General features: G+C 55.8%; 1 protein-coding gene across 6 annotated transcripts in view; it reads right to left on the reverse strand.

Moving 5' to 3' along the window:
* The window catches only part of LOC127039339 (zinc finger protein 135-like), a 1,030,205-nt gene extending 1,015,749 nt beyond the window's left edge, over nucleotides 1-14,456 (reverse strand). For 4 of the 6 annotated variants that reach the window (XM_050932776.1, XM_050932775.1, XM_050932795.1 and 1 more), the window contains exon 1: nucleotides 10,197-10,371. In XM_050932776.1, coding sequence (XP_050788733.1) covers nucleotides 10,197-10,356 — 160 coding nt within the window. In that variant the 5' untranslated portion in view covers nucleotides 10,357-10,371. Of the gene's footprint in view, nucleotides 1-4,020; nucleotides 4,148-4,348; nucleotides 4,368-4,830; nucleotides 4,920-6,635; nucleotides 6,719-10,196; nucleotides 10,372-14,343 lie in introns of those variants that run through there. The other 2 variants (XM_050932794.1, XM_050932797.1) reach the window with 2 other exon arrangements.
* Between the last annotated feature and the right edge of the window lie 3,700 nt (nucleotides 14,457-18,156).

An 18,156-nucleotide genomic window follows, 5' to 3' on the forward strand; every position in this document is an offset into this window, starting at 1 on the left:
ACCAGAAGAAATCAACATACCCCTAGAGCCCCGACCAGGGTTATTCTATCTACTATCCAAGATCCACAAATCCGGAAACCCTGGACACCCCATCATCTCGGGCATTGGCACTCTCACTGAAGGACTGTCTGGATATATGGACTCTCTACTCAGATCCTATGCCACCAGCACTCCCAGCTATCTCCGTGACACCACTGATTTCCTGAGGAAACTACAATGCATTGGTCACCTCCCAGAAAATACCATCCTAGCCACCATAGATGTAGAGGCTGTCTACACAAACATCCCACACACAGATGGAATACAAGCTGTCAGGAACAGTATCCCTGATGATGCCACACCACAACTGGCTGCTGAGCTCTGTGCCTTTATCCTCACACACAACTATTTCAAATTGGATGACAATACATATCTCCAGATCAGTGGCACTGCTATGGGAACCAGCATGGTCCCACAATATACCAATATCTTTAAGCCGACCTGGAACAACGCTTCCTCAGCTCTCGTCCACTCACGCCCCTTCTCTACCTACGCTACATTGATGACATCTTCATCATCTGGACCCAAGGGAAGGAGACTCTGGAAAAATTCCACCACGATTTCAACAGTTTCCACCCCACCATCAACCTCAGCCTGGACCAATCTACATGGGAGGTCCACTTTCTTGACACCACGGTGAAAATAAGTGATGGTCACATTAACACCACCCTATTCCAAAAACCTACCGACTGCTATGCCTACATTCATGCCTCCAGCTTCCATCCCGGACACATCACACGATCTATTGCCTACAGCCAAGCACTGAGGTACAACCGCATCTGCTCTAACCCCTCAGACAGAGACCAACACCTACAAAATCTCCACCAAGCATTCTCAAAATTACAATACTCGCACGAGGAAATAAGGAAACAGATCAACAGAGCCAGACGTGTACCCAGAAGCCTCCTACTGCAAGACAAACCCAAGAAAGAAACCAACAGGACTCCATTGGCCATCACATACAGTCCCCAGCTAAAACCTCTCCTACGCATCATCAGGGATCTACAGCCCATCCTGGACAATGACCCCACACTTTCACAGGCCTTGGGTGGCAGGCCAGTCCTCGCCCACAGACAACCTGCCAACCTGAAACATATTCTCTCCAGTAACTGCACACCGCACCATAACAACTCTAGCTCAGGAACCAATCCATGCAACAAACCTCGATGCCAATTCTGCCCACATATCTACACCAGCGACACCATCACAGGACCTAACCAGATCAGCCACACCATCACTGGTTCATTCACCTGCACATCCACCAATGTAATATATGCCATCATATGCCAGCAATGCCCCTCTGCTATGTACATAGGCCAAACTGGACAGTCTTTACGGAAAAGGATAAATGGATACAAATCAGACATTAGGAATGGCAATATACAAAAACCTGTAGGAGAGCACTTCAACCTCCCTGGCCACACTATAGCAGACCTTAAGGTGGCCATCCTGCAACAAAAAAACTTCAGGACCAGACTTCAAAGAGAAACTGCTGAGCTTCAGTTCATCTGCAAATTTGACACCATCAGCTCAGGATTGAACAAAGACTGTGAATGGCTTTCCAACTACAGAACCAGTTTCTCCTCTCTTGGTATTCACACCTCAACTGCTAGAACAGGGCCTCACCCTCCCTGACTGAACTGACCTCGTTATCTCTAGCTTGCTTGCTAGCATATATATACCTGCCCCTGGAAATTTCCACTACATGCATCTGAGGTAGTGGGTATTCAACCACGAAAGCTCATGCTCCAAAGCGTCTGTTAGTTTATAAGGTGCCACAGGATTCTTTGCTGTCCAATTATCCTTGTTTCTAATGATCAAATCTCCCATTACTAACAGCTGCCTTTTCTTAATGACTGGAGTTCCCTCCCCGGAGAGGTAACCTCAGTGCAAGGGGTTACCCCAACACCATCTGGAAGGATGGTCCCAATTATGGGAAGGTTTCCCTCTGCTCCCATTGACTGCTCTCCTTCCTTGGGCCTTTCATCCTCCTCAACAGCACAGTGGCTGTCTGGCCGGAGGTGGGAGAAATCTAGTGTTCCAGAAAGCCTCACTGACATACTTCTCTGCCTCCCTTAGTGTCTCCAGTTCCACCACCCTGGCCTCCAAAGCCTCCACGTGCTGTCTGAGGACCAGGAGCTCCTTGCACGGAATGAACACATACGCCACCCGCTCACAGGGCAGGTAATCATACATGCTACATTGAGTGCAACAAACAGGATAGCCCCTACTCTGCTGCTGGGCTTCTGCCTGCATCATCTCCTACAGCTACCTAAGTTAACAACAGGGGTTTTCTTACAACCAAGAAGTTTGTATTATAGCTTAAATCTTTTAAAGAATGGCAAGAGAACCTTGCCCCCTTCCCAATCCCCTTCCAAACTCCCTCACCAAACTCTCCATTAGCAGCCATGTTTGAAAAGCTCCCTGGTCACTTGCTCACTGCTTTACAAAGCAAACCCCTATCACATACCCCCCCATACCCAGCCCCTACTGAGAGTCACTCAGGATACAGGGCTGGGAGCACCCCCATGACCCAGCCCACCATCCCAGCCCCCAGCCCTGACTCCTGCACCCCTACCCACATATGCAGCCCTCACACCCCATGCTCTGACTGTTGCACGCCCCCCACATGCTCACCCCCACCCTGAGCACCAAATATGGGAGCTCCTGCACACACGCCCCCACATTGCCATCTGCATTCCTCGCACCAAATGGGAGCTGCCCCAGGAAAGCACTCCACACCCCAACCTCCTACCCCAACCCTGAACCCCCTCCTGCATCCCAGAACCTGCACCCCAATCTCCAGCCTGCTCCTGCAGCCTAACTCCTTCCCAGACCCTGCACCCCCAGCCTTGACTCCTGCACCCTGAACACCCTGCCCTCACTGACTCCTGCACCCCCACTCACACCCCCAGCCCTTACTCCTTCACCCCTCACAAACACACCCCAGTTCCCTGCCTTCCCTGATTACTGCAACCACCCATACCCCCTGCCCCCAGACACATCCACAGCCCCTCACACACCCTCAGCCCTGACTCCTGCAACCCATCCACACAGCCTCCTGCCCACCCTGACTTCTGCCCCTCCACATCCCCACCTGCATTGCTCGCATGAAACAGGAGCTGGTCCAGGTAAGCGCTTCACATCTCAACCACCTGCCCCAGCCTTGAGCCCCCTCCCACAACTTAACTCCTGGCCAGACCCTGCACTCCAACATTTTTAATATTTTTTTTTTATAAAGGGCTCTTATCCAAAGCGCTTTACAACAGTTAGCTAATGGTACAAACAGTATTTGGAAAGATCATTAGGTGGTGCACTGAGACGCTCAGCGATTTTCAAGCGGTCTGTGGAAAACTCAGACATCAAAAACAATCAAGGTATCTCACCTTATCCTCATTTACTTCCTTTTACTTATAGGAGGAGGATGAAGAAAAAAATGAAAAATGGAGGGGGGGGTGAAATAAGAGAGAATGTTCTTTTTCTTGCCTGTGTCCCAAGGAGGGACCCCTAAAATGAAGCTGAGCACATGGCCCCACTAACACTAAATTCCCCACTCAGCTTCCTTCTCTGGATACTACCAGCCAGGATTCAGGGACACATGGACTGTCTGTGTAATAAGTAACTCTGGACCAGCAGCTCTGACTCCAGCAGTCTGCTCGTTACACCCCAAGCATAATTGTGGTCCGGGTGGAGAAGGCTCAGGGTTTGAGAGGTCAGGGGTAGGAAGCTTCTGCTGATTATGCTGCACTTAACCTTCAGTTTTACTTGAGCAAACAGGAGATATTTGACACTGTGCGATACGGTTCCTGTGCTCTGTTCCCAAAGTGTTCTGCAGCAGGGGAGGGTCTCTGACAGCGTGTGTGTCACTGGCATATTGGGGTGATGCTGAAACAGGACAGAGTAGAGGTGGCGTTGTGGGGCTGGCGTGAACCATCTCTCTTCTTTTCCCCTTCCAAGAACAGAGGGGACAGGAACCCTTACCCAGCGAGGTCACATTCTCATAGTTCTCCTGCATGACATCTCTGTAGAGGGCTCTCTGAGTGGGGTTCAGCAGAGCCCCCTCTTCCCTGGTGAAATACACAGCCACCTCCTCGAAGGTCACCGGCCCCTGAAAGAGCGAGAGTCCAACACTCAGTACCTGCTGCCCCACTCACAGCCCCCCTATACATGCGGGACAGGAGCCAAACAGAAACTCTGGGTGGATTGCAGTCAGAGTCCCACCCCCACCCTGCTCAGAGCATCCAGGAAACACCAGGGGGAGGGGATAAAGAGAGAGCCCCTCCTCTCTCCCAGCAGAGCCATCACACACCTACTAGCCACTGACTGATTCAGGAGATGGAGCCCGTAGCAGGGTCCAGGGACAGCTCCCTGGTAGGAAGCCCAACACCCTCCCCATTCTGAAGAGCTGGATGTGAAGGGAGGGGAATCTCCCTTAAGCTTCACTGGTGGGTGCCCCTTCATGTCTCACAGCAACCGCTAGTTAGTCAGGTCGGGCTCCAGCACAATGAGTCTGTTCAGTTTTCCCAGCCCCATGGAGCTGGGTTATTTTCTGCTCCACAAACTTGAGCATTTCCACCGCCGAACCTCATGGGTCTGTTCCTAGAATCTAAGACACTTAAACAACTCCCAACAGGTTTGTCACACACTGTCCTCCTCCCTTTGTCCACCCTGTGCATTTCCTTCCCCGCTCCAACCTCCAAACCAGACTGTGCAAATCTTCCCATTTCCCATGTATTTGCTGCCCCTTTCCCTCCTGCCGGAACCCACCAGCAACCCACTGATAATACCCACCTGAACTGGCTCCTCTGCAGCCATTTCTCTCTCCTGTCCAACGAGAGGACGGGATGAACTGGAGCGAAATATGGACATTATTCCGCAACCTGGCAGGGTGAGAAGGGCAGTTGTGAAGGTTTCAAAACACACTAACTCATTTCACAGCATGATTCCCCCAGGCCCTTTCCCCGCAGATAGACACTCTAGAGTCTGCCATGCTGAGAAAGGCTTGATCTCTGTGTACAGTGCAGACCTGGCCCCTCCTGCCAGGCTAAGCCCACAGAGACATGTTTAACCTCCCTTCTCCCTCCCCACATCCCATAACAAAGTCTCTGAACACAAGGCTAGAAAAAAGCAGAACCAAAGGAGTCACTGTGGGGGATTCCCTCTGACACTGACCCCACGGCTGCCACACCCCAGCGGGGGGAATATGGAATCAGGAACTGGATTTTCCTCTGTCTGATTCTCATCTTTTCCACAGGAAAGTGACTCTATCCAAGGTGCAGCAATACATCTTTCTGGGCAGATTAGAGATCTGGAAATCTCTCTCCAAACTCTTCTCTCCCATTGCCCCTTTCAATCTCCCTATCCCCTCTCCCTGCCCGTCTGGTAGGAAAGTCCCATTCCTAGGTAGTTTGCTCCCCCATGGCTGGACTTTATCCTGCAATTGCTAATGGGACGAGAAATGAGGAGGGTCTGTTTGTGTGGAGTCATTTTAAGGCCAGACCCCAGCATTTTCCCTTCGTTCCTGTCAGTTATTTGGAATGTCTGGCTCAGAAATTAGTATTAACAGGGCCCAGGGCTGCCCTACGGGGCTAGGACCAGCTGGAGATGGTCACCCCCTGGGCCAGGCAGAGAAGCAGCTTTAATTAAGGTCACTTCCCAGCACAGAACCACACTGGGGGAGAAGCAGCTCCAAGCCTGGTGTCCCAGATCACAATGGAGGCTGCAGTGTCTGACCCAGGAAGCTGAACCCCAATATCCTGAGCAGAGAGGGACAGAGCGTTTGAGCAGCTTCCCTCCTTTAGCTCTCCGGGGAGAGCAGCTAATGAGAGCCCCTCCTCACAGGGAGAATTGCTGATCTCATTTGCCCCATTGTCCATCTGGAGTCATTCCTTGTCCTTCCATACAGTGACTCTGGATTAACAATGGTCTCAATGACACCAGATTTCAGAAAGAATGAGTGCAGAATGCTGTGGAAGAGACCATCACGTGGCAGTGCTAACCCCCTTCCCACTTCCCTCACCCCCAAGATAGAGAACAAGGACTGGGGGAACAAATTTTCTAAACCGAACCAAAAGTTCCTGCAGTTTTCAAAAGAGGAGAAAAGCAGAATCTGTGATTTCACACTCACAGTGTTTGATAAGTGGATAGAAAGTTATCACAGTGACAGGGCAGGTGACTGGGGAAAGCCGGGCAATGCTTGGAGCCAGGACTTTGGCACAAGTTGATCAGAGAGAAGGATCATGGGGGTAAAATCTGAGTGTTTCACATCAATATTTGATAAATGAATAAAGAGGAAATGAGCACCATTTGCAAACATTTTATATGCATGTTCAAGAATCTGAGAAAAGGTGTAAATCTGAGATTTTCTTTTTATGTTATAATTAGAGAGACGGGAAAAGCTCAGGGCATATTCAATTAGAAATAGACAACTAGAGAGAAGTGGGACATACTTTTAGGTTATTTTATATGGAACTTTGAGATTTGCAAAGAAAATGTGTCACAAACTGATTATTGTATATTTACTTTACTATACTACACATTTACTGTTCCTCTCCCTCCAAGCAGAAACCACCACCAGGTCCCTGAGAATCTCTTACCTGAGCCAGCTCCATTGCAGCCATTGCCTCCCCGCTGGGAGGATGGGCTGATCTGGAGCAAAACGTGGACGTTATTCTGTAGCCTGTAAGGGGGAGAAGGGCAATGTGAGAAGATTCAGACAGGGTTTCTCTCCTTTCCACATGTTGATTCCCCTCAGCATTGTTCCCTGGTCATGGATATTCTAGGTTGTGCCACACTGGGAAGCACAGAGTGACCTTATTCCAGTACAGATCTAGCCCCCTCCTACCAGGGTGTGACCCTCTGACACATGGTGAAACCCTCCCAGCAGCAGAGTCTCTCTGTTACACTTATCAAGTTTGTGGGTGATACTAAGCTGGGAGGGGTTGCAAGTATTTTGGAGGATAGAACTGAAATTCAAAATCATCCGGACAAACTGGAGAAATAGTCTGAAGTAAATAGGATGAAATTCAATAAAGAGAAATCCAAAGTACTGCACCTAGGAAGGAACAATCAGTTGCACACGTGCAAGACAGGAAATGACTGCCCAGGAAGGAGCACTGCGGAGACGGATCTGGGAGTCACAGTGGATCACTAGCTAAATATGAGTCAACAATGTTACAATGTTGCAAAAAAAATTAAGTATAATTCTGGGATATATTAGCAGCAGTATTGTAAGCAAGACACGAGCAGTAATTCTTCCGCTCTACTCCAGACTGGTTAAGCCTCAACTGGAGTAGTGTGTCCAGTTCTGGGGGCCACATTTCAGGAAAGATGTGGAAAAACTGGAGAAAGTGCAGAGAAGAGCAACAAAAATGATTCAAGGTCTAGAGAACACAGCCTATGAGGGAAGATTGAAAAAATTGCGTTTGTTTAGTCTGGAGAAGAGAAGACTGAGAGGGGACATAATCAGCTTTCAAGTACATAAATGGTCATTTCAAAGAGGAGGGAGAAAAATTGTTTTTCTTAACCTCTGCAGACAGGACAAAAAGCAATGGGCTTAAATTGCAGAAAGGGAGGTTTAGGTTGGACATTAGGAAAAACTCCCTGTCAGGGTGGTTAAGCACTGGAATAAATTGCTTAGGGAGGTTGTGGAATCTCCATCATTGGGGATTCAGAAAGAAAAAGGTTGAGAACCCCTGGAGTAAGGGACCATCTGTCATGAAGGTGAGCTCACCTGCGTGGCGAGATATATGGGATCACGCAAGAGGACTGTCTGTGATTCCATGTTAATGCTGTTACAGAGCCTGAAGCGTTTACGCTGGATACTTGGTTGGTGAAATTTCCATACAGACCTCACACCCAATTTGGGGTTTGTGCCCTGCTTCTTACCAGTCTGCCTGAGGCTGGTGCTCATGCTCTCGAGTCACTGGAGACAGCATTACAGAGAGAGGGGCTGTGACTTCCCCATGGTCACTAAACAGGCCAGTGATAGAGCCAGGAACAGACCCTGTTAACTCCAGAGCCCTGTCACCCGCAGCTTGGAAAGGTCCCCAGAGCACACTGTATTAGGCTGCAGGAAGAGGTGTGCAGGGACTGTAGCTGAGCTGCCCTGCCAAGACAGCCTGTGCATCCATGGACAAACCACCTCGCTGGGGGGGTGTCCCCTGGGTCAGGAGAAGTCAGTGTCCAGCCCTTTGGGGCTGTGCTCCTGGATCATACCTCCAGCACTACTGCTGCCCCTCCCTTACCAGCTGCACTGGTCAGCCAGATCCCGGCCTCTGTGAGGTCCCTCCTCCCCGCTCCCACCACCTCAAACCTTCAAACTGGGACATGGTGCACCAGTACCAATCACAGTGCACTAGTGTAAATTCTGTCTGTACTAAGGGTTTGCACAAGTGCCTAAAACATCAGTGTGGCAGAGACCTTCAGAAACAGCAGTACGGTGGCACTAGAACCTATTTCTAGCTCGATCACAGACAGCCTGGGTGACCTTGGACATGTCAATGTTTGTATTCCCAACTTCACTCTTTTTACCCAGTTGCCCACTCACTGGGGTCTCCTCTCTCTCTCCAGAGCTGTTCACCACTAAAATCTGTGTGGGTGTCACCAGAGCTGAGCTAGTTCAGCTCTGGAATAGTCTTACAAGGGGGACTGTGGAGTCTCTTTCCCTGGAAGTTTTTAAGAACAAGTAGGACAAACCTCTGTCAGAGATAATGTACATATACTTGGTTCTGACTCAGCAGAGAGAGCTGGACTTGATGACATCTTGATGACACTACAATTCTAGGATGTTATGCAATATATACATATAAAAACACAACATACAGAATAAACCCCACCACAACATAATGTCAGCAAATTCGGGGGGGGGAGGGTAACAGCCTACACTCCACAGCATAAATAACAATACAAAGAAAAAGAAGCAACACGATGCAAACGACGACATCCTAGGACAAAAGAACACAATGGAAAATAGCTCAACTCAAACCAACATAGCACAGACACCAAACAAGCTGAGGCAAAACAATGCACCATAAAACTGTTACACAACATTGTGCGACCACAGTTCCAAATGGCACCATGCAAAACAGCTCAGCGTAGAACAGGACACAGCACAAAAGAGAATTATTTCAATGCAGGCCTGGAAGGGATCTTGAGAGGGCGTCTACTCCAGCCTCCCGTGCTGAGGCAGAACCAAGTATCCCTAGACATTCCCAGACTGGTGTATCTCTAACCTGGTCTTAAAGACCTCCAGTGAAGGAAATTCCACAGCCTACCTTGTAAGGCAACGCAAGGCAAACACAGACCAAAACAATGCTATACACACACATGCTGGGCTTTTGGTTAAGGGAAGTGGTAAGAATTGAAACAATTTGGATTCAGTTCCCAGTTTTTCCCCAAATTCTCCATGCAAACTTGCTAGACACCAGCGGCTGGCCTGCGCCAGCTGACTTGGGCTCACACGGCTCAGGTTGCGGAGCTGTTTAATTGTGGTGTCCATGTTCCGGCTGGGGCTGCAGCCCAAGGTCTGGTACCCTCCCAACCGGCAGGGTCCTACAGCCTGGCTTCAACCCAAGCCCAGACATCTACACTGCAATTAACAGCCCCTTCGCCTGAGTCCTGTGAGCCTGCGTCACGTGGCATGGGCCAGCTGGGGGTTTTAACAGCAGGGTAGAGATACCCTTGGTGTCTTTTCAGCACCAGTCACAATGGGAACCTTGATCTTGGTGTCTGTGCAGGAGCCCTGCACAACAGAGGGCCTGACTTCAGTAGGGGACTCTGCAACTCCCAGCATCACAAGATCCCTGATTTTGTTTAGGGTCCCTACAGCATCTGGAAAAATATGGAGGCAGAGTCTGTGCAGTGCCCAGTACAGTGGTGGGGCGTGATCTGGGTCAGGGTCACTGCAGTGTCAGGCCCAACGGGGACACAGATCTCAGTCAAGGTCTCTGAAGTGCCCAGCACAATGGAGGCAGAAATCTGGGCCAGTTGTGCGCTGCCCAGCACAAGGGGGGGGCAGTGATCTTTGTCCAGGTCTCAGTTTTCCCTGGCACAATGGGGGGCCTGATGTCTGTGGGGTCTCTGCAGTGCCCAGCACAACAGAGGCGCAGATCTCACTTGGGGTCTCCACAGCACCTGTCACAACAGTGGGGTCTGACCTCTGTTGGGGTCTCTGCAGCACCTGGCAGAACAGGGCCCAGATCTCACTTGAGGTCTCTGCAGCTCCAGGAACAAGGTCCCTGATTTTGTTTGCTGTCTCTGCAGCGCAAGGCACAATGGGAGCCTGATTTCACATGGTGTTGATGCAGGGCCTGTCATAACAGGGGCCCGGAGCTCAGTCAGGGTCACTGTAGCACCCGGCACAACAAGGTCCCTGCTCTCTGTAGGGGTCTTTGCAGTTCCTGGCACCACCAGGGCCCCAAACTTGGTCAAGGTTTGTGCAGGGCACGGCACTGAGGGACCTGATCTTAGGCCAGGGCTGAGCCACGCTGAGTACGATAAGAGCCCTGATCTCAGTCACACACCTGGAGAGAAAAGCGGGACAATTTTCAAGAATTCAATATCAGTATTTCAGAACTGAGGAGAAAATGGGGCACAAACTAAATATTTGCCAATATAAGGGAAAAGCACCAACATGTGGGGAGATTTTATGTCACCATTCAACAGTTCAAGAGAAAAGACGGGAAATTGGAGGGGCTTATACAGGGATATTGAATCAACAACAGGATGGGACGGATTCTTCTGGTCACACATCCACATGGCCAGCAGAGCCCCGGGTGGTGTGGCTTTCACAGGGGAAAGGAGCGGGGCTGGAGTCAGAAGGTCACTGGCTGTGGGGAGGGGCTGGCAGTGGGGTCTAGGAATTTGACTAGCAGGCGAGGGGGGGGCTTTGGGTTGGGCAGGGTGGGGGAGGGGAAAGTAGCTGGACTGGGAAACGTGGGGCTGACAAAGCCGGAGCGACCAACGCTCCATCGCAGCCCGGCTCCGCCTCCCCGCCGACGTCACTTCCGCTCCCAGGAGAGTCATGAACTACATCTCCCAGCCTGCCCCGGGGCCAGGCAGACCGTCTCCCCGCCCTTCCTCCTTTTCCCCCGCTGAGAGACCAGCCCCCCCCCGCCTTTTCTCGGGGAGCGGTTTAATACAGCGGCAGCGCTGGGAGGGCTTGTGACCTCTAAACAGCCGCCAATCCCCAGCCCTGACCCCCCCCCCAGCGCACCCCAAACTCCCAGCTCCCCCCAGCCCTAATCCCCCCAGCGCACCCCAAACTCCCAGCTCCCCCCCAGCCCTGACCTCCCAGTGCACCCCAAACTCCCAGCTCCCCCCAGCCCCAGCCGCTCCCTCCGCCCGGCTCTGACACCCCAGATCCACCCCCCGGCTCCCCCTCCCCTCGCTCCCGGGCCCAGCCTGGGCTCCGAGCTCTGCAGCCGAGCCGCGCTCCGGCCCCTCCTGCAGCTCCCGGCCCCGCCCGTGACACTCGCCCCCCGCAGCCCCGGGCAGCCCCGCTTCGGCCACGGGGAGCTCGGGGACCCCCCCCCCCGGGCAGGGGGCGAGCCAGGCCCGGCCCCTCCCGACAGGAGCGTGTCCGCCCCACGCGTATTCCCACCCCCTCGGGCCCTGCCCCCGGCCTCACCGCGCTGGCTGCAGGGCTGGAGCAGCCCCCGCGCTGCGCTCCCGACCCGGCCACAGCCCCGCTGCCGGTGTAACGGGGCAGAAACTGCACCTATTGCCAAACCGGAGACTTGCTCAAAGTGTCCTCACAGGCACAAAGGGGCGGGGCGACTCCTCCCCGGGCCTGGCCCTGCCCCCGGGGCCCCACGCAGGGGGGTTGGACACGCGGGGACCCGCCTCAGCCCGGAGGGGGCAGGAGAGGGGCTGGGGCTCCCCAGGGGAAAAGCAGGGGTGGGGGCTGGTGCTGCTGAACCATCAGACTAAGGAGCCCCCGGCTGAGAGTGCAGCGAGCAGGTGTCAGTTCAGCGCTGGAGATGGGACCCAGCACGTGTCAATCACCTGCCTCTAAAGCCTCTAAATCCCCTGGGCACCGCTCGCCAGGGCACAGCCTGGGAGCTGCCCTGGGAATAGATCCTGCGGGAAATCCCTTCCCCCCCTCTGCTAGCTTGTGTTTGTTACAGCCCTGGAAATAACCCGCTGCCTGTGTGCCCCGCAGAGAACAGAGGAGCAAATTCTCTCCCTGTTCACCCTTCCACAGCCATGAAAGGAAGGAATAAACCCCCAGCAGCGCCCTGCCCCACAGAGTCCCCCCCGTAAGGAGAGAGATGTGCAGTGACTAGGGCTCCAGCTCAGCGTCACCAGGTTTATATAACTTTTGGTGATGCCCAGAATGGGTCCAAATCCTGCTTCCTTCCTTGCCCTCGTACTACCCCATAAGCTCTGGGAGGGAGTTTGGGTACATGAGGTGCAGGCTCAGGGATGGGCAGGGTGTAGGGGGGGCGGTGGCAGCCTGTGGGAGTGAATTTGGGTGCAGGAGGGGGTGCGAATTCTTGGAGGGAGTTTAAGTGCATGAGGTGCATGCTCGGGCTGGGCAGGGGGTTGGGAGGCAGGGGAGGCAGGGGGCGGACCCTGGGAGGGAGTTTGAGTGTGGGTGAGATGCAGGATCAGGGCTGGATCAGGGGGTTGGGGTGCAGGGGGGGCAGTGGCAGGCTCTGAGAGGGAGTTTGGGTATGGGAAGGATGTGGGCTCTGGGCTGGGCCAGGGAGTTGGGGTGCAGGGGGGTGGTGATGGGCTCTGGGAGGGAGTTTGGATGTGGGCGGGGTGCGGGATCTGGCCTGTGGCAGAGAGTTAGGGTGTGGCACCTATCTTGGGCAGCTCCCAACAGTGACCCATACCCCCATCTGGCAGCAACTCCCACATGAAAGAGGCATGGGGGACGTGGGTCTCCTGGCACCACTGCCCGCTGGCACCACCCCTGCAGCTCCCATTGCCGCAGTTCCAATGGCAGAGTTGGCACTTGGGGTGAGGGCAGCGTGCAAGAGACACTCCCCATGGGGGCCATAGGGATGTTCCAGATCCTTCTGGGAGTGGTGTGCCGTGCAGAGCTAGGGTGGGCAGGATTCTGCTTTAGTCCCGCTGTGCTGCCGGTAGTGGTGGCAGGAGCCCCTGGGCCCTTTCAAATCGCCCGGGGCCAGCTGCTCAGGCTTTCTGACTTTCTGATGAGGAAGCAAAGGGAAGGCACATGTGCCCCCATGAGCAGTTCTGGGGAGTCTTTTGGGGACTCCTGGAGTAGGCAGCAGAGAGGTGCAGCCTCACCACCGAGTCTGTTTCACTGGAGGAGAGTAGGGGCTGCAGGCTGATCTCCCACCTCTGTGCATCCAGCAGCCTGTGCTCCCCTCTGCCATGCTGGAGCCTCCACATTTATTTAGTGACAAATAAAATTTGCAGAAATTTAAAATATTGTGCACAGAATTTTTTTGGTGCAGAATCTCCTCAGGAGTGAGACTGACTCAAGGAACCTCCTTGGATTGTCACTGCCTGGTTAACCCTTCAGCCACCACACCAATGCACCAACGCTCCATCGCAGCCCGGCTCCGCCTCCCCGCCGACGTCACTTCCGCTCCCAGGAGTGGCCCCGGGAGAGGCTCCAACGGCCCCGCGCGAGCCAGGCAGAGCCGGAGCGGCCCGCGCGCATTTGCACCTCGGCTTGTTCTCGCCCACCCAGCGTCACTTCCGCTCCCAGGAGAGTCATGAACTACATCTCCCAGCCTGCCCCGAGGCCGCTTCCGCCCTCTCCAGCCCAAGTAAAGGAGGTTCCCGGGGCCAGGCAGACCGTCTCTCCGCCCCTCCTCCTTTTCCCCCGCTGAGAGACCGGCCCCCCCCCCTGCCTTTTCTCGGGGAGCGCTTTAATACAGCGGCAGCGCTGGGAGGGCTTGTGACCTCTAAACAGCCGCTAATCCCCAGCCCTGATCCCTCCCTAGCGCACCCCAAACTCCCAGCTCCCCCCCAGCCCTAACCCCCCCAGCGCACCCCAAACTCCCAGCTCCCCCCAGCCCCAGCCGCTCCCTCCGCCCGGCTCTGACACCCCAGATCCACCCCCCGGCTCTCCCTCCCCTCGCTCCCGGGCCCAGCCTGGGCTCCGAGCTCTGCAGCCGAGCCGCGCTCCAGGCCCTCCTGCAGCTCCCGGCCCCGCCTGGGACACTCGCCCCCCGCAGCCCCGGGCAGCCCCGCTCCGGCCGCGGGGAGCTCGGGGACCCCCCCCCCGGGGAGGGGGCGAGCCGGGCCCGGCCCCTCCCGACAGGAGCGTGTCCGCCCCACGCGTATTCCCACCCCCTCGGGCCCTGCCCCCGGCCTCACCGCGCTGGCTGCAGGGCTGGAGCAGCCCCCGCGCTGTGCTCCCGACCCGGCCACGGCCCCGCTGCCGGTGTAACGGGGCAGAAACTGCACCTATTGCCAAACCGGAGACTTGCTCAAAGTGTCCTCACGGGCACAAAGGGGCGGGGTGACTCCTCCCCGGGCCTGGCCCTGCCCCCGGGGCCCCACGCAGGGGGGTTGGACACGCGGGGACCCGCCTCAGCCCGGAGGGGGCAGGAGAGGGGCTGGGGCTCCCCAGGGGAAAAGCAGGGGTGGGGGCTGGTGCTGCTGAACCATCAGACTAAGGAGCCCCCGGCTGAGAGTGCAGCGAGCACGTGTCAGTTCAGCGCTGGAGATGGGACCCAGCACGTGTCAATCACCTGCCTCTAAAGCCTCTAAATCCCCTGGGCACCGCTCGCCAGGGCACAGCTTGGGAGCTGCCCTGGGAATAGATCCTGCGGGAAATCCCTTCCCCCCTCTGCTAGCTTGTGTTTGTTACAGCCCTGGAAATAACCCGCTGCCTGTGTGCTCCGCAGAGAACAGAGGAGCAAATTCTCTCCCTGTTCACCCTTCCACAGCCATGAAAGGAAGGAATGAACCCCCAGCAGCGCCCTGCCCCACAGAGTCCCCCCCTGTAAGGAGAGAGATGTGCAGTGACTAGGGCTCCAGCTCAGCGTCACCAGGTTTATATAACTTTTGGTGATGCCCAGAATGGGTCCAAATCCTGCTTCCTTCCTCGCCCTCGTACTACCCCATAAGCTCTGGGAGGGAGTTTGGGTACATGAGGTGCAGGCTCAGGGATGGGCAGGGGGTAGGGGGGCCGTGGCAGCCTGTGGGAGTGAATTTGGGTGCAGGAGGGGGTGCGAATTCTTGGAGGGAGTTTGAGTGCATGAGGTGCATGCTCTGGGGCTGGGCAGGGGGTTGGGAGTCAGGGGAGGCAGGGGGCGGACCCTGGGAGGGAGTTTGGGTGTGGGTGAGGTGCAGGATCTGGGCTGGATCAGGGGGTTGGGGTGCAGGGGGGGCAGTGGCGGGCATTGGGAGGGAGTTTGGGTATGGGAAGGATGTGGGCTCTGGGCTGGGCCAGGGAGTTGGGGTGCAGGGGGGTGGTGGTGGGCTCTGGGAGGGAGTTGGATGTGGGTGGGGTGCGGAATCTGGCCTGTGGCAAAGGGTTAGAGTGTGGCACCTATATTGGGCAGCTCCCAAGAGTGACCCACACCCCCATCTGGCAGCAACTCCTACATGAAAGAGGCCTGGGGGGCGTGGGTTTCCTGGCATCACTGCCAGCTGGCACCACCCCTGCAGCTCCCATTGCCGCAGTTCCAATGGCAGAGTTGGCACTTAGGGTGGGGGCAGCATGCGAGAGAGACACCCCACGGGGGCCACTGGGTTATGCCAGATGCTTCTGGAAGTGGTGAGCCGTGCAGAGCGAGGGTGGGCAGGAATCCGCTTTAGTCTCGCTGTGCTGCCAGTAGTGGTGGTAGGAGCCCCAGGGCCCTTTCAAATCGCCCAGGGCCAGCTGCTCAGGCTTTCTGACTTTCTGATGGGGAAGCAAAGGGAAGGCACATGTGCCCCCAGGAGCAGTTCTGGGGAGTCTTTTGGGGGCTCCTGGAGTAGGCAGCAGAGAGATGCAGCCTCACCACCGAGTCTGTTTCACTGGAGGAGAGAGGGGGCTGCAGGGTGATCTCCCACCTCTGTGCATCCAGCAGCCTGTGCTCTCCCCTGCCATGCTGGAGCCTCCACATTTATTGATTGACAAATAAAATTTACAGAATTTTTAAATATTGTGCACAGAATTTTTTTGGTGCAGAATCTCCTCAGGAGTGAGACTGACTCAGGGAACCTCCTTGGATTGTCACTGCCTGGTTAACCCCTCAGCCACCACACCAATGCACAGAGAGTGCCAAGCCCTACTGCTTTGCGGGGCTAGGGGCTGGGGTTGGCTCATACACATTCAGGCTGTGCACTCCCCCCGCTACAAACCGCTGCTGATTTCCCCCAAAAGACTCCCCAGAACTGCTCATGGGGGCACATGTGCATTCCCTTTGCTTCCCCATCGGAAAGTCAGAAAGCCTGAGCAGCTGCCCCTGGGCAATTTGAAAGGGTCCGGGGGCTCCTGCCACCACTACTGGCAGCACAGCTAGACTAAAGTGGATTCCTGCCCACCCTCGCTCTGCACGGCGCACTACTCCCAGTAGGATCTGGCACATCCCTATGGCCCCTGTGAGGTGTCTCTCTCGCATGCTGCCCCCACCCCAAATGCCAACTCTGCCATTGGAACTGCGGCAATGGGAGCTGCAGGGGTGGTGCCAGTGGGCAGTGATGCCAGGAAACCCACGCCCCCCAGGCCTCTTTCATGTAGGAGTTGCTGCCAGATGGGGGTGTGGGTCACTCTTGGGAGCTGCCCAAGATAGGTGCCACACCCTAACCCTCTGCCACAGGCCAGATCCCTCAGCCCGCCCACATCCAAACTCCCTCCCAGAGCCCACCACCACCACCCTGCACCCCAACTCCCTGGCCCAGCCCAGAGCCCACATCCCTCCCATACCCAAACTCCATCCCAACGCCAGCCACTGCCCCCCCTGCACCCCAACCCCCGATCCAGCCCAGATCCTGCACCTCACCCACACCCAAACTCCCTCCCAGGGTCCGACCCCTGCCTCCCAACCCCCTGCCCAGCCCCAGAGCATGCACCTCATGCACTCAAACTCCCTCCAAGAATTCGCACCCCCTCCTGCACCCAAATTCACTCCCACAGGCTGCCACCACCCCACCTACGCCCTGCCCATCCAAGAGTCTGCACCTCATGTACCCAAACTCCCTCCTAGAGCTTTGAGGTAGGGGGTGAGGAAGGAAGGGCAGGACTTGGACCCGTTCTGGGCATCACCAAAAGTTATATAAACCTGGTGACGCTGAGCTGGAGCCCTAGTCACTGCACATCTCTCTCCTTACAGGGGGGGACTCTGTGGGGCAGGGCACTACTGGGGGTTTATTCCTTCCTTTCATGGCTGTGGAAGGGCGAACAGGGAGAGAATTTGCTCCTCTGTTCTCTGCGGGGCACACAGGCAGCGGGGCTATTTCCAGGACTGTAACAAACACAAGCTAGCAGAGGGGGGAAGGGATTTCCCGCAGGATCTATTCCCAGGGCAGCTCCCAAGCTGTGCCCTGGCGAGCGGTGCCCAGGGGATTTAGAGGCTTTAGAGGCAGGTAATTGACACGTGCTGGGTCCCATCTCCAGCGCTGAACTGACACGTGCTCGCTGCACTCTCAGCCGGGGGCTCCTTAGTCTGATGGTTCAGCAGCACCAGCCCCCACCCCTGCTTTTCCCCTGGGGAGCCCCAGCCCCTCCCCTGCCCCCTCCGGGCTGAGGTGGGTCCCCGCGTGTCCAACCCTCCTGCGTGGGGCCCCGGGTCAGGGCCAGGCCGGGGGGGGAGCCGCCCCTTCCTGCCCCTCCGGCCCAGACCCCGCCCCCTTGTGCCGGTGTAACGTCAGTTTGAGCAGTCCTCCCGTTTTGCAACTAGCTTCAGAACTGGAGCAAATCCCGGGGCCGGGAGCGAAGGCCGCGGGGCGGGGACACACGTGGGGCGGACACGCTCCTGCCAGGGGGGGTTATTACGTGGGGGTCATAAACCCTCCCAGCTCTGCCGCTCCCCAGGAAGAGGCGGGGGCGGGTCTGAGAGGCCCCGGCTGGGAGAGGGGGTGGGGCCGGGACACAGAATGAGCGGTGCGGGGAGGGTCAGGCTGGCCCCGGGGACCTCTCTTCCCTGGGCTAGAAAAAGCGGAAGCGCCCCCGGGGCAGGCTGGGAGATGTAGTTCCTG

This window comes from Gopherus flavomarginatus, chromosome 23 (assembly GCF_025201925.1).
Source record: "Gopherus flavomarginatus isolate rGopFla2 chromosome 23, rGopFla2.mat.asm, whole genome shotgun sequence".
In the NCBI taxonomy this organism is placed as follows: Eukaryota; Metazoa; Chordata; order Testudines; family Testudinidae; genus Gopherus; species Gopherus flavomarginatus.